Source organism: Colletotrichum phormii (genome assembly GCF_030913505.1).
Source record: "Colletotrichum phormii strain CBS 102054 chromosome Unknown BDP81scaffold_6, whole genome shotgun sequence".
Lineage (NCBI taxonomy): Eukaryota > Fungi > Ascomycota > Sordariomycetes > Glomerellales > Glomerellaceae > Colletotrichum > Colletotrichum phormii.
The window spans coordinates 1639999-1662372 of record NW_026851448.1 but is presented as its reverse complement, the minus strand read 5'-3'; the positions used below and the strand labels follow the sequence as shown (position 1 = coordinate 1662372).

Here is a 22374-nt window from a genome sequence, read left to right as displayed (position 1 = left end):
AACAAAGCAACAATGTGTCAGACTGGCCAGGGTCGAGCTCGTACCCTTGATATGGTAATTCTGGCCAATGGGCCGTACTGAATGTTGAGCTGTTTGCCTGTCAGATACCAAAATGAAAAGGGAGCCAGGAAGCTTGCCCCCGCGAAACGACTTCATTAAGCAGGGCTTTGCTCGAAGCGACGCTCATTTTGGGTCTCAGCCCATGGCGGGCTCGACTTGAATCCACAACACAAGCGAACAGGCATAATAAACCCTGTGGGTTGGAACCGAACACACGGCTATCCTCCCTCAAATATATGAACCTCTGGTCAAAGAGGCGACGTTCATGGTACGATGACGACGATAACAGCCAAACTTCACTGCAAAATTCGACCTCTATTCAGGAGCTCACATGAAACACTGAATAGACAGCAATGGACTGCCACCTCCACGCTCCTGGCTCGGATTGTCAAAGCAGCTTCTACCGGGGACATGGCAGCTCCAGAGTCTTTGTGCAATTGATTCTGACCTCCTCCAGAACTGTGGTCATACGGATAGGATGCCAATGCATGGCCCACCACGCGATTTCGCCATTTATCCTTCATTTGGTCTTCCTCAAAAGTCTCACACCCACAACTTTGAACTCCATGAAATCCTTCGAGCTTCCAGGATGCGTATGCACCCTCAGATGCAGGCACAAGTCGCATTGAGGCCGCGGGCCGTAGGTGTGGTCGGTCGAAGTAACGTGAAGGGTGTGTGAGATGCATCTTGGCATCGCGGGTACACGCCATCCGCTCGCAGATGCTTACTGAGGAGTCGTGGGAATCGCATCACTATCCATCCCCCTTCCACGAGGCCGGATTGGGGGCCCTTTTTTTTTTGCACTTGCTATGCAACGATCTATCGGTCTCCGCATGCCGTCAGGGTTGTTCTCTATTGTTTCACAAAGCCTGGCCCCCGGAGTCACGCCTTGGGAGTGGAATCTCTTTCGGAGGATCAGACAAGAAAGTCCCCTCTTTGTAAATCGCCCAGCCTTCTTTCTCATGGTTCATGGCCTGCCAGGGCGGTGGCTCAAGCCTCAAAGAGACCGACGGACATGGGAATTGGCCGGTCCGATTAAATCCTCCAGTGGGCCAAGTCCTGGTGAGGAAAGGCGCAACGGGTCTCTCTTCTAAGTTCTCACACCGGGAGCCTTGCGGCCTGGGGAAGCGCCGGTCGACTTTCTACAAGGAGAAATGGTATGACTATGAGAGACGAACCATCAAGGGCCGCGATGCGGAGAAGAGCGACGAGGCTTGCGGGAGCCCGCGGGAGCTCATTTCACGAATGATTTCCCCGATTCTGCAGAGGGGTCTGGAAGAGGAGAAGCTGGCCGGTCTTGGGTCTTGGTGCGCGGCACAGCTCGTCAACGCGACGTACCGCTTCTCATGTACATGCGGTTGGAATCAACAACATGCAGGCCAAGATTTCTACACAGGAGGCCCAGGCCGAGGATGGCGTTCGCTAAGAAGCCCAGAGGAAGAAGGGGGGGAAAGGGTAACGGACGACCACAGACGCCCATGAGCTGTTTGCTGAGTGCCCTGCCAAGTACCAACTACGCCCCCCCGGATTCCTTCAACTGTCGATGTTGGGAGAATTTATCCCACTCACACGCCGTCTGACAGTTCATTTCGCGAAATCAATCCGCTTATGGACTGTGCGTCTGGACGGCACAGATAAGGCTAATGATGAGCGGGCTAGCGTTGCGACTATTGACATAACCCTCGCTGCAAATCTACCAGAAATTTGGAAAAAGCGAAGCCCAGGAGCCTCAGCGACGAGGATTTTGTCCCAGAGGAGGTCTGGATACGACGTTGGGGTTCCGTTCAGTGGGATTATCCGTCTTTGTGATCGACATAACTGCTCTGCCGTGGTGGGCAGAAAGAGAGGGATAAGAACAAACAACAGATTTGGGGTCCGATGATCCGACGATGGGGTTCAGACGTCCCCGTAGTGTAACTCGTACTACGGACATTTCTTTCTTTTTTTGGTCGTCGATTTCGTTCGACTCAATCCGTATCCGTACCTGACCACGACGACGCACCGGTTCAACGACGAAATATCCACACTTGATGAAACCTCTAGAAGGACCGTCGAAGAGGTCTAACTGTTTGACTAGAACTGAGACATTGCTAACTTTGGCCTAGAGCTGCGTGCTGGCGTCAGGTAGCGTCGTATTGCGCCGTCTGTCAGAGGGCTTCCACCCGGCGGTATTTCGTGCTCGTAGGGCAATGATCAACGGTTTGATGGCCCTTTTTCGGTTGGTCATTCGAGGCTTGATTTTGTTTTGTTTTTTGGGTCTATCGAACAACAAGTGGAGGGAGCGTCTTTACACTTTCCGAGCGATTCCGATACCACGTCGGCATTACACGTAAGGCTTTTCTTCGATGGCATGTCTCACCTCTTTTTTTTTCCCTTCCTCCTAGCCCTTCTCGCGGGGCAAAGGCGGGGTGAGAGTTCTGTCTAATTTCTGAGCTTTGACGGGGGGTACTCCGTAGCGTTGTTCGATATTTGCTATACACCCTCTTAGACGTCTTGGGGGGGGGGGGGGGGGGGGGCAGAATGCGTGACTGACTGACCGGCCGTTGTATCGATTCAAGTCGGTCTGGCTGCGAACCTGCGGTGTCCTTTCGGTACTGACACCCACAACGGTGGTGCGTTGGTCGAATGTCTCAGTCTCATTGTCTCAGTCTCATTGTCTCAGTTGTGCATCGCCGAGGTTGGGGAATCTTGAGAGGGGGGGCGGTTTTGGTCCTTTGAATCAGTGTTCATGAGGCCCCGAGGACAGTGTCGTATTCTTGAGGCGTCGATTTGTCGGCCGTATGGTGAGGGATGAAGTTGCTAGCCAAGCTTACAGCGTATACAGATGCTGTCTTCTGATGGGATGAATGAGGTGTTGCTTGCGAGTGAAGACCTCGTTCATCTGTTGATTGCTCGAGGAGAGGGGGATGATAATTGGTCTTGGTTGAAACCGAGGCAGATGGGCCCCGGGGAAGATCTCCAAGTGTTGATCATGGGCTGTCGATGTGCGGGGTTCGCGCGGGTGGTCTTGTGGCTTTTTGGTCACTCCAATGATTGGCATTTGCAAGTGTTCCTGCCTCGGTTGATGATAATACCTTTGCTCTTTATCTTATGATATTCTATGGTTTGCAAAAGCGCGGAGGTTAGAAGGGGGGAGCGGCCAGACCCGATCCAATTTCTACTCCAGCGAGCGCTGGGAGGACTAGAGAGAAGAGCCGGTTTGCAGACTATCGAGCTGGGTGTTTCTTCGAGGAGTTGCGTTTGGGAGAGAATGGGGGTAACGGCGGACCGAGTAGTCGGTCCTTTCTTCGTCGACTTCCATCCCTGGTTCAGTTTTCTGGATGATCAGCTTCGCCCGGATGGGAAGTTCTCCGAAGAGGGTCTATTTCCATGAATCTCTCATGTTACCGATGAGGTTCTTCATGATTTGATGGTCTCCCACCCCCGAAGAAGTTACCGAGGTGTTCACATTACTGGTAACTTGGCGCGTCGGCCATTGCTCGGTGGTGGTGTGTACTCGTTTTACTTGCATCGGGCAGAGAGCACGTCGCGGTTGGAGGGTGCGATTTTGAGGAAGGCCTTGGGGTGTCACTGATGGTCTCTGGTCTTGGAGGGTTTCAATGAAGTTGAGGGTCAATGGGACATGGTCTTGGGTTCTTGAGGAACGTGAGCAAATAGTAGAGTCGGGGTTGGGTTATTGGCGGGTAAGGGCTGATGCTTGGACAAGTGGAAGCATGTGTCAAGTTTTGAGGAGGGTGTTAATGGCATCTGAAAAACGTCTTGGTGCAATCTAGGTGACCGGGCCTGGTGGGATAGGATGGATCCATATCATTCCACAACCTAGGTTTGAGATAGTTATGCTGTCGGACATGCCTCTTGCTGCAGGTTAGCCGGCACTTGTTTTATTGTAGAGCCGGAACGATATCGTACATGTCTTCATACAAGCTTCGTAGCCTCGCATTGGTGGACAAGCTCTCTAAGATTCTTCATGGTATATCCACTTCTTACTTCAGATGAACTTTCCAACTCACGGGACTAATTCAGTTCTTTTTTTTTTGGCATTCGCTAAAGCAGTGTTCATAGCAAGGTAGTCGAGTGTAGCACCCATCCAAAAAGGTCGATGATGCCCACAGTTTCTCCTTGTATGTTCTACCAGGTTGCCCAATCGCTATTTTCCTAGTGATTTACTTAAACCTCTCTCGTTCGCACAAGTCTCAGGGAACGAGGTAGTATCATCGAGATTCGAGCCTTGTGTCTCTATTTCCCCTCTAGATTCTGGAGTGCGTCATGCAAGGTTCCAAGTTCCTCCCTCTTGCCTTGGACCTTCCATGATACACATCCAGGCGAAACGAGAGGTGCAGGTTTCTGAATTCTTTGGTTCGATGATCTCCACGGAACCAGAGACTCGTCATGATCTCCAGAGAAAGAGTCGTTGTCGACGTGTTCTTGCAATAGATCCTGGGAAGGACTACAGTCTCAACATGCGACAAGGGTGATCAATTATTTATCTATCTCTTAATCGTCCAATTTTACGCACGTCATCAATTCGCTCTGTGTTCTGCATAGATATCATGGGTTATCTTGACACCAAACATAGCTGTGTTCTAGGGTGCAGAACACGTTTCTGTTTGAGGAGCGTAGTGCGTTTGTCGTTATTCGACTCTTCGCTTGTGAACTCATATTTCATCTGGTTGCAGTCTCTCATCTTGCTCTTTCTCGCAGAAGTTCCATCCCTGTTTGGATAAGTCTCGAGACTCTGGACGAAGAGTTTGGGAATGATACACAGCCTAGGAGAAAGGGCCCACTTTCAGATCTCGGGATCTATTGTTCGGTTCTCAGGTGGCCTTTGTCCTACGAACAATTGTTACAGAGACTTTTCAGCTCCAGCGGTTGTCTAGCAGCAGGCCGTACTTCTATCCACGTTCATCGAGTAAACTACTTCTCTTCTAGGGCACCCGGATTTCACTACAGTCTTTTTTTTTCTTCTTGCCAACCCATCAGCGGTCTCGCTCATAATCCTAACATCGATCTCGGGGGTTTGTGGAGTATAAAAGCCTATGGCTCGCCCGATTTCCGTGATCTTGTTCTGTAGGTCAGATCTTCTGTCATGACTGTGGCTGAGAAACAATGAAAGTGACGCCATGGATTGGGGGCTCCCTCTTCTGCGTCTAGTACCTGTATAGAAAGAAGAGATATGAACAAGGGACATTAGAGTGAGCCGGGCTGTGTGAGGCGTTCATCTTTGCTTCGTTCTTGTGGATTATCCCTTGGGTAACATTTCGAAAGGAACGGAGAGTAGTGTCCGTGGAAAGCACATGATGATGATTTGGAAGCCGGACGTCTTATCTCCTCCGACTTCTGACCAGCTTAGTTACAAGATTGACGTGTTGGCATCGAACTCGGGAAGCCTGACCCAGATATTACATTCCACCTCGATCTGTGGTCGGCCTCCTTCAAACAATTGCAAAAGCGACTTTTATATCAAAATAATATAAAGAGCCTGCTAGGAATTTTCTAATAGATCTAGTCTATATCTTCTGGGTCCTGTTGCGGCCAGCCTCGGACATTCTCGTCGCAATATCTCATTCACGTATCATCGCCAGCAAAGTGTAGCTGCCTCGAAGGAACGACGTGCTTGTCGATGTAGGGGCCCCTCTTGTTCAAGTTACTAGGAGATGATCGATAATTCCTTCCTTTGCCTTGGCCATTGTCCGCGTTCCACCCGGCGGTGGGAGCGGCCCCGGACGCTGGGCCGGCCCGTTGAAGCCGAAGGTCGGAAACCATGGGTTTTGAGCCTTACTGCCGGTCGTTTGATCGGACAAACTCTCTCATGCGGTTGGAAAGTCGAAGTGAGCAATACCTGACGCGGCGCCCAAAACAACTTAGACCTCATCGACCGGGCCACCTTGCCGCCGTTGTTGTCATTCAATGGTGGGAACAGGTACGTCGCGTTCCTTTTTCCCATAAGCTGTTCTTTCAGATAATCATTCTCGAGATTAAGCTCCGTCTCCGGATGTAGTACAGCCAACAGCGTTCTTGCCTCTCTGGAGAATTGCTCTGGTGGCTGCGCGGGTGACACTGACTGGATCGCGGCTACATGCCAACGGCCTGACAAGTTCAAATGCAAAGAAGCGTCGTCTGGGAAGCTGCCTGCCTGCCCACTTTCTGGAACAGTCAAATAGTGGGTAGGAAGCCCTTCGACTGACAGTCGTCCCTCATGGCCGGCTTCAGCAGTCGTCCAAAGTCTCACCGACCGAGCAACAAGTTCATCGACTTGTCCAGAATAGATGGTCAGCCCCCAAGTCGACACTGCTTCACTTCATGGAAAGAAGATATCTTGTGATCTCTGGAGAAAGGAGACATCCAACCTGCAGCATCCTCAGCTTGCGTACCTTCCGCGTTGCGCCAACATCCACCTCACATCACCCAGGTCACCAATTTCAAAAGAGCCCCAAATATCGCCCTTTTTTTTTTGTCTTGACAACTCGTAACAAGGCGCAAAAGGTAGCCAGAAGGCAAAAGAAGCTCCTCGACGGGGAATTGAACCCCGGTCCCCTGCGAATTGTTGATTTCTCAAATGACAAGCAGATATCCTCACCACTAGACTATCGGGGATTGGTGGATGTGTGCATCCAGTGATAGTCGGTTGGGGGGAGAGGCGGGTTTAGCATAGATGGAGCCTTCTCAATAGTGCGGTGGGGCACATCAGGGCAAGTGAGTAGGGTGGTCGCGGCGTACCACCAGTTTTGATGGATCAGTCAATCCCAGTTCAGGTGAGGAGCTGAGAGATTATTTGAAGAGCCAGAAATGAGAATAGTTGGATTGAAAGCCGGGCAAACGTTTGTGGAATGGAGAGGCAAGTGGGTGTCACAATAAGTTGCCACTCGAAGCCTTAGCTTTACTTCTACTGCCATTGCCAGTATTATTAATTTCTATCTCTTACAGAATACGCCTTGGAAAGCGTATGGTAATAACAACGTTGGTTACGATGCCTGGTTTCGTACCTAGGTCGTGAAGTACTGCATGACGCAAACTGAGCAAGCTTGCGAAATGGCGATCAACAAGAAGCTATGACTCAAAGTTGAGGAGGATGCTGAGGCACTAGAGAAACGGTGTGCTGAATATAAAGTAGGCCAGCGTGCAAGTCTACAATCTCACGAAGTTGCTTGCGTGAGGGCTGACATACACAGACCCAGACACCCTGCGAGTCTCGAGACTTGTCTTTGAGCGTTGTATAGAGTTGTGAGGTTAATCACTTGTCCACCCACCTCCTCCTTATCCAGCAGGACCGGTCCAGCCGGGCACACCTGAGTAAGACTATTCCGCAGATAGACCAAGACACGCACAGATGCGGCGCATATTATCCACCATTCGTCATGGCTCTGGTTAGTTATGAAGCCCAAGATTATGGCCCTGCACCTGCCGTTCGTGCTGTGACATTCAACCACTTCCGAAATCGGGCTGCTGCCTTGCGTGTGCGAGATTGCAATGTTCTGATCTTCCTCATCCTACATGCGAAGAAAAGCTGAGCCATCTGGGACGGATAGAGGTACTCGAGTCACCTGAATTGGAATCACCTAATATAAAAATGTGCTTTTATCCTTTTCTTTTTGCTATCTACCCAAAACAATATTGAGTCTCGTCTCCCGGGCTGGACTGAACCTTGGCCCATTCTTCCATCTCGCACAAACCCATCCATGATGACGCTGCTTCACGACCTTCTAGACGGCTTGCGCTGCTTTTCCAGCACCGAAGGCGACTCAGAAAAGCCACCTGGATACTCGAATTGGGGATTCACAATCTATCACACCGAGTACGACGGCCCATCCTGGCAAAGTTGGGAAGCACTTCTAGCCAAGATCCGGACTCAGGTTGTCGAGGAAGTAGAGAGAAGCCGAGAAGACGGTGAAACGCAGAGGCAGTCATTCAGATTCTAGCCTGCTCTCGGGCAAATCAATAGACGAGCTTCGTCAGCTGTTCCTGAATCCAGCGAGCAATAGCTTAGCAGCCGCACAGGGAGAAGCAGCCAACCAATCTTTCAACGCGGAAACTTCACCTTTGTCTTTCACTCACTTGAATTACTTTCTCCTTCCCGACGCCGAGGTGTTGGAAACCCCGGAGTCATGGGTGAAAGTGCGTGCAGGCGGACTACGTGGCGGCCAAGTACGGCCCCAGGAACACGCGGCTCGGTGGACAGCGATACTTTGGATGGACGAAGATGACGACGAACAGTCTTTTTGTGATTTGTGGAGGAGACTTACTCTCGACGAATTGCAGAGCATTGCGCCGCCGACGATCGGGGGCATGCACCTTGTCACTTGGGACGGTGAGTGACAGCTGATGAGAATGAATATATCGTTGCAACTTGTAATGACTCTTAACGAATGAAGTTACCAGTAAATTGTCATCAAATTCCCCTCTCTCACCTGAGTCAAAGCCAGATGTGTTAATCTGCAGAGTAACCCAGTTGAGCCTCTAATGCCCTCAGAACCTCCATCACTTGGGCCTCCTGGAGCTCCCCTGAATGATGTCAGTGTCCGCGCATCGCCCGAATGCCGGTGCGGACATGGGTTTCCGTGTATCTTATTATCTACGGATAGAACTCAGCTTACCCACTCGCGCCAGTAACTGCCAACATGCATCTGGTTGTTCGGGTTGCGCGCGTTCCACGTCCTCGCTCCGTGATCCCATTGTTGGCAGGATCTGCGTCCAAACGAGTCTCTTCCGCCTCGTGAATCCTTCCCTGGACGGTCTAGCCGGCAAGGCGTGTACTGGGCCGTTGGGGATTCAGAGTGCCCTCTGCGTTAGACCGACGTATTCCTGGAACGTGACGACAGCTCCTTCGGAGAGCTCTTTGTCTTCTCGCTCAGCTGGCGTTACCAGTAAGTCCTTCTCCTGTCTCGTCTTCGAAGAAGGTGGCGGCAAGATCTGCCTCGGCGGCGGCGGTGATTGTGATGGTGCCGGCTTCGTGATGGGGTTCAAGCTGGCTTGACGGTTGTGTGTACCTAGGAGGCGACGAGTATAGGGAGACAGCATCTTGTAAAGGTGACTTGAGAAAGACTTGGGACGGTAATCGATCCGAAGTTGGCTTCATCAGGGAAGTAGCAAAGGCTGCAATGCCCCCATCTCTTACTTACCGCTCGCCCCAAAGCTACAACTGAAATAATCTGATGAGAACTGTGTTCATCAGAATTCATCTCAAGACATTATTCACTGCTGTCTACCAATGAGCCTAACTTCACAACCACTGGCCCTGAACAGCGATGTGAACAATCGGGTCCCGCGGCCGGATCTCTTCCAGAAGCTAAGGCAGCGAGCGGATCGATCCATCTAACGGATTTTGGTCTGGTAACGAATCTTCATTGTTTCAAGAAAAGAATCCGCATGTAAGAGAAGTACCTAGCTTGTCACAAAAGAATCGATAAAGGAGACATAGAGACATTAAAGATCCAAGTTTTAGACAGATGGGTATCTATTCTATTGACGAGCGCAGGGGGTGAGAACCACCCTGTTTCTAGCTTTTTTTTGGCCATTAGGTATTGCACTCTAATCTGTATGCCGACATGTGTTGGGCGACAAAATCATGTCGATGCAACAGTATCGACAGCTCGCACCACACAAAGGTGAGTACCGTTTTTCTGTTCGGTACCGGAGCGCCTCTTCTCCAAAACATGGCCAGCCCGCGCTGGGAGCTCGCCTGTTGAGCGGAACCGGAGCGTGCTACTTTGTTGAAAATAGCAGCGTCCCATCTAGCCATGCAAGATGTTAAAGTTTTATGGGCTGACAAACATCGATACTCTGGCAGCTTGTCCTTCCGAACTACCAAGAAGTGGCGGTCTTGAGGTGGCGTCCCAGCGTCTTCATGCGGATGGCTGGCTTGCGGTGATCGACATTAATATTTGGGCTGCCACAGTCCAAAGTGACAGACCAAGAGCCGAGAGACGCTGGATTGACAGACACCAAATGGCGCCTACGGCGTTTTGGAGCAAGACCGCGATGTAGCCGCCTCAAAAGGCAGACAAAACGCAGTAAACTCCGAAATGAAGTACCCTGGAGAAGTATAATGTAGTATGACCGCATCAAAGCAAGCTTCTCGACAATCGTATCACAGGCAGGACACGACTGACAGATCGAAGCAAGCCCGAGCTAACGCGGCATAGATTCACGCCTCAGCCTCAAAAGACGGAACACTCTCCCTGTGCCTGCCTGAAGGCATTCGCAAAGAACGACTGCATGGCAGTGTAGTGGAACAAGATACCGCCGAGAACCGCCAGATGCCACAGATTGTGGCTTCCGCCAATGTAGTCAAACATGCCCGGGCACCAACGTTCGGGAATCTTGCTGGCGTACACAAAGGCACCAAGAAGGTACACAAAGATACTCTTGGCAATAGGCGTGTAGAATTCCCAGACAAAGTCAGGCCCGTGGGAGAAGTAGAGCTGCAGGATCGGCAGGAACCCCGTTGCGCCGAGGCCGCAGAAGAAGGCGACACGGGCCCACGCCATCTCGGCTCCGTTAAAAGTCGGGTGCCAGGGGAGGATGACGCCGCCGATGCCGAGGACGGCCGTTGTGCCCATGTACAGCCAGCGGCTGACGGGATCGCAGTAGAAGGCCGTGTACTCGGTTGTGACGATGGATGCTGCAATAAGAAGCGAGATGCCTGTGTAGTCTACGCACGCAAAGATGCTGATTGCGTCCACGTCGGCGACGGCGTTCATGGTGTGCCAGATTGTCGAGCATACCAGTGTGAGGCACGCTGTGAAGAAGAAGACAGCGGCAACGAAGATGTCCGTCTTGGTGCTGAACTGGAAGTTGGTATTGCGGGGGTAACAGTAGAGGGCGACGGCGAGGACGATGACAAGGCCGATGGCATGGGACCAAATGTTGACGAGCTCGTTCGAGGGGCGGAAGGCCGACCAGATACACTCGAGCTTGGACTCGGTAAAGCGGTATCCATCACGAATATGCGGGTTGATGCGCCACGGCATAGGAAGGTCGTCGTATGTGATGAGCTTCGTCTCCCTGGCCCTCGCGACGGCATGGGCAATCTTTTCCTCCAGATCCTGAGCGGCGCGCATGGCCCTCTCGATACCCTCGTCGACAACCTCCCGCGCGAGCCCGATGCTCTCGTCCACAACCCTTCGGCCCTCGTTCATGAAGGCGCTTGCCGTATCGGCGGCATTAGCGAGGCCTTGCTCCCGCAACTTGTGCGCCTTGTTCTCAAACTCGGTGAGCATGTCGTCTAGGAGCTCGATGCCGACGCGGGCCTTCTCGTTCAGGGACTCGGCCGAGGCCAGGGCGCCCTGGTACCGGGCCTCGAGAGTCTCCACCATGATGTGCAGGCGCCTGCGGCCGGCGCCGAGGACCTCTTCCGAGGCAGAAGAGCAGCGAGCGCGGACGGTCTGGAGAGTGGAAAAGGCGCGGGATATGCTCGAGTCAAAAGTGAGCTCGCCGTAATTTTCGAGGAATTCGAGGCGCCGTTCCAGTTCGGTCAGGAAGAGGTCGACCTGTGGAGGAGTGTTGTCAGCACGTCTCGCTTCCCACCACATCCGAATTTTGTTCACACCCCCAACGTCTCGGTTGACGGGAAACGTAACCACGAACAACGGCTGAAGTTTGTGAACACAAGTTTGCATACCTTGAGTAGCAAGTGCTCCTCGCCGTCCATGATTTGGTTGACAATGGACTTGCGTCTAGGAATGAAGTGGGAGTGTCGTCTTTTCCGAGCGACTTCGGATCCTTCAGTCTGAGCTCCAGAGGCGGTGGCCGTGGTAAAGTCTTCGTCGTCCTGGATGGCGGCGCCGCTGCAAGATGATTTGAGGGAAGCCATGTTGGCAATGGGTTCCATGACTGAGCCAACAAGAAGGCGGGAATAAGTATTAACAGAAGCACCTCGGGTATGCTTCAAGCAAAAACAACGTTCGGGTTAGGGGGCTCGGCGGTAGAGACCGCAGCCAGGGAAAAGGTTGGTGGGAATCCGGGATATTGAACTATGTCGGTCTCGCCTTCGTATCGATTTACACGTGCAAGTATGGTCCCGCAGTTGTGGTTTTGGTTGTGTTACACTGAAGATATGCGGTGTTTTGGTGATAGGGAGTGCGTTTGTGTGTGGTTTGTAGATTGCGGGACGAGTCGATGTTTACGGATAAGCCCACGAGCGGGAGGCGATGGCAATTATTGGCTTATACACCCAGCGGGAGGGGAGGGGCCTTGGCGTAAAGGGCGGGCGGTGGAAGGGTGGAAGAGTGGAGGGAGCGTGGGAGGGAGGAGGAGGGAAACGGGAAGAGGAATGCAGGTCGGTCAGTCAGATACAGACAGAGACCGAAAAGAAGGGACCGAAAGAAGCAGCTTCTCCAGGAAATGAAAAAGCGTTCGAAGTCTGTTGAGGTAGTTGAGCGGCGGCCGGATCTCAACAATGCGGAAATCGGATTGGCCGGGGCGTAAGGACGGAGAGGAGCAGGCCGCAGATCGACAGAACAGCTGGACCCTGGTGCCTTTTTTGGGGAAGGTCAAGGGGAATGGATGGATGGATGGGATCGGATGGCGAAATTCGTTGCGACCTGACTGTACTTCGTACGGGTGCTCCGTGGGGAGAAGTACTTCTTGGGTGCTTGTCTTGCGAAAACAACAAAAGCTCCTCGGATCAGATCCTTTTTGCACGTGCGTTTTGTTTTGTAAAGTAAGGTATGGGAGACGGGAGGACAGTGTAAGCAAATGGAGCCAAGAGATACGAGACGGAGCTTTGGCAGTTGAGAAAGAAACTGAGAGACAGAGCGGGAGGCGAATTCCTCAGATTGAACTGGTGCTTTGTTGCAGCAGCAAGATGCAAGTAGGTATTCCGCAGGGTGACCAAGGTAATTACGGATACCGAGAGCGATCCGAGAAGGAAAGGAAAGGAGAAGGGAAACAGAAAACGAGCAAAAACACGGAGTCAGTGAAGAGGGAATTGCGAATGAGTTACGGAAGCGCCCAAGCCAAGCCAAGCTGCGCAAAGTGAATATAGTATTCGTAAGGTACCTTGCAGAGACCGGGATTGTTGGCTCTTCTCATCTCGGGGCATGTGGGCTTTTCTGCAGCTCTAGAGGGACATGAGATCCGCCATCGGAACAAGACACGAGAGCGAGAGAGACTTGATGAAGAATGGGAGACCAACATAAACCAGAGACCAGATGGGACTGTTCAAGACAGAAGAGACATATCACTGACCAAAACATCAAAAAACACCCCAAGAAAGCAACTGCCCTGAATCTCTTGAACGGTTGAAAGGGAAGCAGCATGAACAGACACCTTCTTTCCCAGGGCTGTTCGGTTCGCTTTGCTGTCCCCGAGCGGGTACAGCGCCTGCATGGTCCGGTAAACTTCGGCCCCAGCCCAAGGCGCGCGTGCCGTGGCGTGGCGGGCCTTTGATGCGCGCCACCAATCGTCGTCATCCGTTCGTTCCTCGCACCCCCCGTTCCCACAAGGGACGGTGGAACGAACCTCCTTACCCTCCTGCTCTCTTTCCCTCTTTTGTCCACCATCCGGCACGAGTGCGCTTACTGCAGCAGCTGCAGGATCGAAACACAACAGTTGCCAGTTTGGTACAAACTAGTGTAAGATCTTCAGAACACGCGTGTATGCCAATATGCAGCCCGTTGCCGACTTTGCCTTGCTGCTTGCCAATCGCCATTGCCATGCGTACGATGTGTAAGAAACGGTAAAAACCAAGCCTTGGGATGACGACCAGCCCGGGCCGTCAATGCCTTGTCCGAATTGGACGGGGCAGGGTATGGTCCGTCAACGGCCAAGGAAAGTGGAGAAAAGCCATGCTGATATGCTGTTTAGCATGTGCATGAAAAGAGCTCCGAGAATCAAAACTAACAAAGCAAACTGAAGAACAGGCGGGGTTGAGGTTTGGGAAACCCATCAAGTGTCATGTGTTTTGAAAATGGCAGGAATGAAAAATGACGGAACCCCAAGCTCCTTCTTAGGCCTTTTGAGGTCTCTTCTCAGGTAGGTAGGTAATAGCTTCAAAATCGCGGGAATCACTGTTTCTCTTACACTCTCATTCGGGTCTTCCCGCTTCTGATGCGCACCTTAGTTAGTCTGTGGACAGCACGGCAGTCCAAAAGGCTTGGAGAGAGAGATGACGCTCGACACTGGGGGAAATTCCCGCCCTAGCGTGCCTTGTGATGACAACCCAAGACCATTTCTAATTGTCTTAGACTCTTGGTACGGCATCCAAGGTACAGAGGATGATGTAGTAGTTCTAAAGCACTATGCGATATGGCTTCCGACTAGTCGACCATGGCGGGCACTACTTACTTTTGTATGTAAATGTTCGGCCCTGTAAGCTTGTGTTAAGGTATCACTTGCCTGGCGTTTGACGAAGCATGTGCCTCACCAGACATACGGCCCGCCGGTGTCTTGTCTCATGAAATCTGCCCAAGCATGAACTGGCCCAAATGCGTGAGCAATAAGCAGAACGCCGCTCGTGGCGGGTTGTACTGCTAAGAATTGGCTCACTTCCTGATAGTTGAAGAAGGTGGTGGTGGGACGGGAGCTGAAGCTGTGCCTACCTACCTGGAAAGCACGGTCCCATCCAATCCAATCAGGTCCGCCTTGCGGTGCGGCTGCACTGATTTTCCAACGTCCGCCGTGGTAGGTACGGTGGTGACGGGACCTACGGGAGCATTGGCTAAGGCATCGGAAGCAGTCTAGATCCAACACCACGGTCCACGCTTTCGACTTTGGAGGCGCACTCTCGTTTACTGGTACCACGAGAGCCACTAGTTAGCCATTACTGCTTAAGCAAATCACAAGGCTGTCGTACCCACTCACCATCCGCCTGTTTGCGCCCATCCATCCCAAGTCGAGAAAGCTTCCGCGTCCCCATTCGTCAGATCGCCCGACTACCTCACCTCCCTTCAGCCTTGCGCGTGCGCGACAAGAGAGACACGAAATCCAACTTCGTCCCGAAGCTTCACGAAACCCTTTTACTTCTTACAAATACCCCATCAAACAAACCCGACCGCAGCGGCGAACCATTGACGAACCCTTCCTACCGAGACCGACCACCAACCATCACCAAATTTCTCCCCATCCCTCACCGTCAACTCTTCACGCAATCGCACGAACAAAAAGCACCCCCCAACAAACCGCAACAATGGTAGTTAACGAGCTCGTATCAGACAAGAAACTCGGCGCGGTCCTCCAGACCTCAGGCTACGCCCAAGACCAAGCCGCCAAGCTCCTCCACCTCCTCACCGAAATCACCCGCGCGGCCGAAGATTCAGAGTCAGCATCAGCCTCTTCGCCAGAGCTCCAAGCCGCCCTCTCAAAAGAGCAGAAGCTTCTCCTCACAAACATCTCGCACCTCCGCGGCCTACACCGCTCCGCCAACTTCAACGCGAGAGACACAAAAGCCCAGACGGCCGAGGCGCGGCACGAGGTCGACCGCCTGCACCTCCAGCTGCAGAACCTGTACTACGAGCAGCGCCATCTCGAGGGTGAGATCGAGGCGTGCGAATCTTACGAGTAAGGCCTTTCGCTTCCTACACGGCGGCCGAGAGAGAGAGAGACAAAAGAGACAGAGAGACAGAGAGAGGGGGTGCTCTCTCCCGGCCGGCAGGTCTTTCATATTGCTAACCTATCAATCTGAACCACCAGCCATACCTACCAGAAGCTACCTCTCATACCCGTCGAAGAATTCATCGCCGAGCAACCAGAGCACGCCGACGCCGACGAGGACGCCATGATGATTGCGCGCATCGGCCACGAGCGAGCGGGACGAGAAGCCCTCGAACAGCAGAGGCTCGAGCTGGTGGGAAGGAAGCAGAAGCTCATTGCCGAGAACAAGAAGCGCAAGGACGACCTGGCCAACCTCGACAAAGACTTGGAAAAGTTCATCGATGTAAGTAGCGCTGGGTTCTGCTGGGAGCTTCACCTGGGAAGAACTTCTCGTGCGCCGATTTCTAACCGCCGCTGGTGTAGGCTGCGAAACCCATCCAGGAACTCTTCGAAAAGGTTGTATGAAAGCGGTAATGGATGGTTTACTCGTCCGTTGTACGAGCCAAGCCCTCCCGCTGCTGCACGACATGTCTCGCAGGAAGATGTTTTCGGCACCGAAAGGTCGTATGCTTCATTACCCTGCTGGAGACTTCAACTTCGTGGTACGGCCCACCAGCTGAGAGTGGCAAACAAGCAGATGGCCCGAGAGAGTATCGCAGGCTAAGATCTGTGGGGGAAACATTCTGCTCGACGTTTCGATATCTACATCGTCCTCAAAGTCTGCATTCGGAGTCTCCGGATGAGGGTTGGACTTGAAAGCCATGAGCATGCCTACGGGAGTGGGGCTACGGAAGGACGGCATCTAAGCTCAAAGGTATTTTGCGGCATCACGCATCTGCGGGCACCGTTCGGCATTCGAATTGTCCAAGATGGGCCCGGGGTGGCTCTGTTGCTGACAACGCAGCGCAGCCGCGCGCGCTGCGCCCCTGAGAAGCTGCAGATGGGATTTCAAAGAAGGGTGAACATTACGAACGGGGTCGATAGAGGACCTAATTGCCGAGGAAAGGCTCTATGCGCACCTCCATAGCCCACCGAGTATCACAACGTCATCACAGATAATTGACGTCGTCAGGCCAATAATCAATACCACACAGGTCGAAACATATTTTCGTTCAAACATGAGTGATCAGTGTTTGACGTCGGACGTATGAAATGCTCTGGGGGTGGGTCGGCCCGGGGAAAGTCGAGGGAACGGCTCTTGAACGGGATACTCACGTCACCCGCGCCGGCTGCCAAGGAAATTCCGATTCGGCATAAGCCCGGACGGCGAGCGAAGCCCGCCCGGCCGAAGCAGAAGTGACGCGCTGGCTGGGGAAGCAATGCACAGGGCAGCCGAAGGTCTCACCCCGGATCCGATGATGCGACATGTCAGTCCCGCGAGGTGACTGGTTGGTCGATCCGTCTGGCCATCGGGGTCATCGGGGATGGAAGACCTCGGGCGGGGAGTGGTTCTGTTTTTGGCTTTTGACGTCTGAGGCAAGCCGTTTCATAGCTGACTGTACCAATTTGCCAGAAACAGGTTGCGTTAGCAGAGGAGGATGCGGGTTAGCCGTGAAGCCTTTGTGGTCGAGAACAGGCCCTCGACAGCGCGGATCGCATATTGCCATACATCAATCGTTCGACCGTTTGCTTCGAGAAGCCTCGAGGAACATGAACGCGGCAAGTTGCTGCAGGAATCAAGTTCGACATAATGGTCCCCTAACACCCCATCAACCGTTCTTGCTTGCTCGAAGCCACGCACGCTGTCCTGCAAGCTTCATCCTGTGCTGTGTGTAGAAAAAGTATGCCCATCTCGACTGTCTCGCAGGGCTTGTTTCAAAGTTGTTTCCCGCATTGGAGTATAGCAGGACCCCGTCGGCCGACAAGACGGGCCCGGTGGTAAACGGGCAGATGCGTACGCAGACGGGTATGATGGGGCGAACTTCTGAATCGCAACATGTTGAGACATGCCACTTGTAACCGGACGAGTCTGAGTGCCACATTGGTCCATGGATTCGGTGTCTCAAGGGCAACACGTCCGCTATGCGTGGGTTAGGTACTCTGCAGCGTGGAGGACGTAGGTTTCCGAGAGGAGCAACGAACCCACCAATTCGGTCTGAGGCTTGCGGGAGCCATCGCACGCTGAGTTCTAGCTCACAGTCAAGACATCGGATGCTTCAGCCGTACCGGACACGCATCGATGTCTCGACTTGAGCTGGGAGACGGGGAGGCCTTTATGCCACGATCTACTTTCCCAACTTTAGTTCCAACTCCTCTCTAGTTCCCGGTTCGCGGTTCAGTGACGAAAGTAATTAAAAGCGACGGAATGTGACCTGCAAATTTAGCACAGCCAAGGCAGCAAAACTCAGCAAACTTGTAAACCATACAAAGTCGTGAATCGTGACGAGTGACGAATTAAGCCAAGGCCTGCCAAGTAGCCGTTGGACGGCGACAGAGTTGAATCGTCGATTGGTGGGTGTACAGTGTGTGGTGCGTAGCTCCGTTCCCTTGGTCGTCTCTCTCCGTTCCTCCAAGAACTCCTCTTTTCCTACATCTCGCCGTTGGTATCTGCATGTGGTGGTTATGCTACCAGTATGGCGATCCGCGGGTGCGGGTCGGCGTAGGTTCCGCAATGGCAACAAGCTAGGGGGCGGCCGGCGTTGATGGGGTTCAACGGCGAGCATCGACGCGAGATGGTGTTCGAGGAGGCGCTCCGATTCCCCCAGGAAAGCCCGAAGACTGGACACAGAACCATGTTGGTAGCCGTAGCCGGCCCATTTTCCTTTTAACGCGGCCGGCTGGCTGGGTAGGAGACCTGGAACTCCATGTCTTGCCTTGCAAGTCGCTGGTCCAGTCGGCCAGTCAGATTCGGAGCATCAGAAACGTTCAATCTCAAACGCCGGCCCGCCAAGTGTTCGCCCACCCCACCATCCGGCAACCCCCCTATAGGTCCTCCTGCAATACCTAGGTCTTCCTCGGTCTTCTCCTTGTTGCTGACTTTCTTCATCATAGCCAGTGCCCGTATCCGTATGGGTAGACATTACACCTGTTGCTTTGCTGCTCCAGTGTTCACTGCTGACTCCTATGGTGGAGGTCCGCGGAATAGGGATCCCCTCCCAGGCTCCCTGTGCTTGCGTCGGCTGCTGGATAGATGGTCCAGTCTCTAGATGCCGCGAGTGGAACGACTTCGCCAAGATCGGAGTTAAGCTGAAGGAGCAATTGCGTCCGGCATATGCGTGAATTACGAAGCAATCGATGCGCTGGCTCATCGTATTGGTGACCAAAAGCTCATATCCGATAATCCTCGGACCAGCATGTCGCATTGTTCATTACGGAAGAAGCAAGTCCTCGCTTGTGATTGAGTAGACATGGAGTGCGGCTGGGGCAACTCTGCGAGCGAACAATACAACAATTAGCCTGAAGCGGCATAGAGCCAGCGGTATCCTTTCTTTCAGTCTTTCAGACATATCGCGGCCTGTGTCTGCTCGGGAGGAATAAGCACCGTCAGCTATCCGTGCAAGGATGTCAGCCTATTCGACGCCACATCGTCCCAAGGTGAATCGTCTGTCGTAGTCGGTACTCTCGTGTTCCATACGAACAAAGTAGGTATGCAAATGCTTGTCTTTGGCATGCCCTACCTGCTAAATGCATGTTGCTCGTCTGACCTCACGTCTCTTTGCCAGTTCGCTGCCATTCCTCATCAGGCGTTTATAGAAAGCGCTAGATCAGCCAGGCCATGAATAGATGCCATTGATAGCACGAGCATATCAAGACGGCTTGAATGCGGTGAGCACGGGGCTGGTGAAATGCGCTAGAAGCCAACGGCGTTGATTTGATGATGTTGATGCGGCTCGCAAGGCCACGCCGAACCTGCATTGACCAAGGCCAACCGCCCGGTGTCTGAGCGTGATTGAGACTGGTGAGATAGATTGTTGATGATATACACTTGTCGGGCACATGTCGATATCGGACAGTGTGACCAGGGCATCCAAGTCAACGGGATGCAGGTCGAAATTTCCCGCCCCGGCTGCCGTGACCCGTCACTGCTGAATCTTGACAGGCACGTTTACAGTTTTGCAACCCTGGGGCCCTGGTAGAGACCTGGCCAGAGCACCTAGGCCTGATTTTCGTCTGCTGATTTGGGCTTCAATCTTTTTTTTTTTGTCTCCTTGGCCATTGCGACTCTGCAAAGGGGCCAGACAGAGGAAGAGGAGGCCGGAGAGGCCAGGTGAAGAGGAAAATTGGAGAATGGCCATGTCTCAGCATCCCATCATTTCGCAGCAACGGTATCCCAGCACGCCACGAGATCCCACGTCGGTTCTCCAGTCCGACTGTGAGTGAGCGGGAGGGCCGCACTGTGACTGGATTGGACCGACTGGACAGCTTCAGATTCAGCGCAGGATGACACCAAGTGTAGGTTTGGCGATGGTGGGACGACTAAGAACATTGTCCGCGGGGCCTCGACCGCAAGCTAGTCTAGCATAGCAGAGTGCAATTATCGATGCGAACCCTGGAGGGCGAAAAGTGTGCGATAGGTCTGGTCGAAAAATGCATGCCATGAGATGACATTTGGCAAGCATGCTGCCTTGCAGTCCCGTTGCCCATGCCGTGGCCAATCTCGCCTGTGTAGGCGCGTTTCGCTCAGGTTATCGTCGTCGTTCGTCGTCTAGCTACCCATGACCTCGTCTCTTTAGGGTCACATCTCTTCGCCCTATGACGACAATGCCGCAGCATAGCCGTGATGGATGACGACGGCAGCCACAGCTGCCACGCTGGAAGCCCCCCTCCTTTGACCCGCCGCCTGTCGACAGCTCAAGCTGCGGCGCCGCTTGTGAGAGCTGGGGTTGGGGAAGCACTCTTGAAGGAGCCAATGGGCACTACGAGACTGCGAGACTGCAGCTCATTAGACGGTGTCACGACGAGATCCAGAGGTGTGCGCGCTCTCAGACTGAGCCACGATTTGCTCCGCTTGACGTGCCTACGTACCACTTTGCATGTGGTCCCGGCGGCTAGAAGCATGCTGCAGCGCCGCAGTGGTAAGTCTCCCAGACCTGAAGCATCGTCTGTGACGCGGAGATAGCGTGGTACCGCCAGCAGCATCTGCCCGCCGTGTGTTTCGATTCGTCCTCGCACGCAAGCATAGCATAGGTCCAGCGGCGACAGTGGCCCTGGATACCGTCTTTGTTCCGTGGCATTGTGGCACAAGAGGCGGTGTCGATGGCGCATGGCTGCTCGTCCTCGCCGACCTGGCAAACGCGGATAGTCGCAGTGTTGACTGCTTCCAAGAATACTCGACATGTTTCCTTAGCCGGAGGATCAGTGCACGGTCGAATCGTAGGAGCGATAGGCGTCGTTGTTGACTGAATTAAGAATGGACTAGCGATATTGAGCTTTGGGTGTTTGATGGTATTATCGACTATCTTGAGCTCCAGGGTAGCTTGGGTCGTAGTGTTCTTGAGCTCGTGATGTAAGCTGCTCGGGAGAGAGGGCGTGGCTTGGCGCATTTCAACCGCTGGCAGCTGATAAGAACTTGATGCCATGGGCACAAACACAGCAGTTGCCTCGCACAAGTATGATACATGTCGAACTGCCTCTTTGGTACTCCGTAGCAGCAAGGAGATGGAAACAGTTTCCAGAAGAGATAGACTTGCTGGTCTGACAAGGTTGGCTGCGAGGAAGATCAAGGCACAAGACTAGAAGTCGATGAAGTCGAAGCACCCGAGGTATAATCGTCAAGAGAAGTAGTCAGCGGAAGCTATCTCACCGATCACCTGCCTCAGGCGTAGGTATTCATTCAGACTTGGCCTGTACCTTCCATTGGCATTAGCCTCTACCTTATGATAGATATTGACTAAGCAGGCGCCTTACAACTGGAAGGAAGGAAGGAAGGCGTGACAAGTGCCAGCCTTGGAAATAAGGAAAGGAAAGCCCCACGTTCGGTTGTGAGGTTAAGCTTCGACTGCTGACTACGGATACTCTCTACGGAGTTCGAAGTACACCGCCCCCTGAGCGGCTTTCCACTAAGGATGGCTAAGCTTCACAACCCGGCACAAAAACAATCTTCCTCCACGAGTCCACAGAAGCCCAAAGTATTCGTACAGAGTACGGAGTAATGCGGAGTACTTTGTTGCATTGTTGAGTATTCCCGGCCGGATTTTACACTTTTCCCATGCTAGGCATCCACCACCGAGACTGTCATCGACGAGAAATCAGAAACAATTATGGGCTGTTGAGCTCTGGACCTCCTTTGTTTGTATGTTTTTGCAGGGCTTGAATGGAATGGGGATTGAGGAGGTCCGGGTCCGGCTCCAGTCCCCATTGTTGATGAGTTATTACTCCTGCGGCCTGCGTGCCGTGGACGGTGGTGCCCTCTGTCATCGCATCGCGGGAGCGCCGTACTATGCCCGCGGGATCCAGCATCGGATGTCGAGTTGCCTTGCACTTGTAACCGTACTCCGTACCTAGGAGTGCTAGGTAGGTGTTGTTGGCTGTACGTACCTATCACAGCTCCCCTGCCTCACGCTTAGGTTGCTCGGTGAGGTGGAGAGCTGGCGGTAAAAAAACCTAAGCACACAAGGTGGGCCTTTCACTGCACTGTGATGCCCCCGGATCGAGCAATTGAAAATTGTTAGTGGGGAGGTACTTCTCAAATATCCCGTTTGGGCGAGCCAGCCCGTCAGAGCGGGAGGAGCGACCCTACGGCACCTTAGCGTCTCTAGCGTCCCTAGCGTGGAAAAAGGCACAGGCAGCAGGCATTGCAGACAGTCTTTGGCCTATGAACTTGGCATCGCTGCATGAAAAGCACAC

The 22374-nt window shown here is 53.1% G+C and overlaps 4 protein-coding genes and 1 non-coding gene across 5 annotated transcripts; 2 read left to right on the top strand and 3 right to left on the bottom strand.

Moving 5' to 3' along the window:
• Window positions 1-6564: 6564 nt before the first annotated feature.
• Window positions 6565-6654, bottom strand: BDP81DRAFT_t118. The gene has a single exon. It is a non-coding gene; the product is annotated as a tRNA-Asp (tRNA).
• Window positions 6655-7561: 907 nt separating this feature from the next.
• Window positions 7562-8435, top strand: BDP81DRAFT_423378 (uncharacterized protein). Its single transcript, XM_060590065.1, has one exon. The coding sequence runs from the start codon at window positions 7737-7739 to the stop codon at window positions 7974-7976; it is 240 nt and encodes a 79-aa protein (XP_060447686.1). The 5' UTR covers window positions 7562-7736; the 3' UTR covers window positions 7977-8435.
• Window positions 8436-10214: 1779 nt separating this feature from the next.
• BDP81DRAFT_315213 (hemolysin-III related-domain-containing protein) lies at window positions 10215-11869 on the bottom strand (the record flags this gene model as incomplete). The annotated part of the gene is made up of 2 exons (XM_060584072.1): window positions 10215-11546; window positions 11678-11869. The coding sequence occupies 2 exons, from the start codon at window positions 11867-11869 to the stop codon at window positions 10215-10217; spliced, it is 1524 nt and encodes a 507-aa protein (XP_060447685.1).
• A 2927-nt stretch (window positions 11870-14796) lies between these two features.
• On the top strand, window positions 14797-16190 carry BDP81DRAFT_196351 (Fms-interacting protein-domain-containing protein). The gene is made up of 3 exons (XM_060582483.1): window positions 14797-15555; window positions 15688-15931; window positions 16012-16190. Exons 1-3 carry the CDS (start codon window positions 15185-15187, stop codon window positions 16051-16053), a joined length of 657 nt encoding a protein of 218 aa, XP_060447684.1. The 5' UTR covers window positions 14797-15184; the 3' UTR covers window positions 16054-16190.
• Window positions 16191-20490: 4300 nt separating this feature from the next.
• Window positions 20491-21383, bottom strand: BDP81DRAFT_423368 (uncharacterized protein). Its single transcript, XM_060590064.1, has one exon. It carries the CDS (start codon window positions 21105-21107, stop codon window positions 20577-20579), a length of 531 nt encoding a protein of 176 aa, XP_060447683.1. The 5' UTR covers window positions 21108-21383; the 3' UTR covers window positions 20491-20576.
• Between the last annotated feature and the right edge of the window lie 991 nt (window positions 21384-22374).

Bases quoted from the DNA above. Each gene is read 5' to 3' on its own strand.
- BDP81DRAFT_423368 (XM_060590064.1), bottom strand. From the start codon at position 21,107: ATGGCATCAAGTTCTTATCAGCTGCCAGCGGTTGAAATGCGCCAAGCC.
- BDP81DRAFT_423378 (XM_060590065.1), top strand. From the start codon at position 7,737: ATGATGACGCTGCTTCACGACCTTCTAGACGGCTTGCGCTGCTTTTCC.
- BDP81DRAFT_196351 (XM_060582483.1), top strand. From the start codon at position 15,185: ATGGTAGTTAACGAGCTCGTATCAGACAAGAAACTCGGCGCGGTCCTC. The intron at 15,556-15,687 runs GTAAGGCCTTTC...CTGAACCACCAG, and splicing joins GAGGCGTGCGAATCTTACGA to CCATACCTACCAGAAGCTAC. The intron at 15,932-16,011 runs GTAAGTAGCGCT...CCGCTGGTGTAG, and splicing joins ACTTGGAAAAGTTCATCGAT to GCTGCGAAACCCATCCAGGA.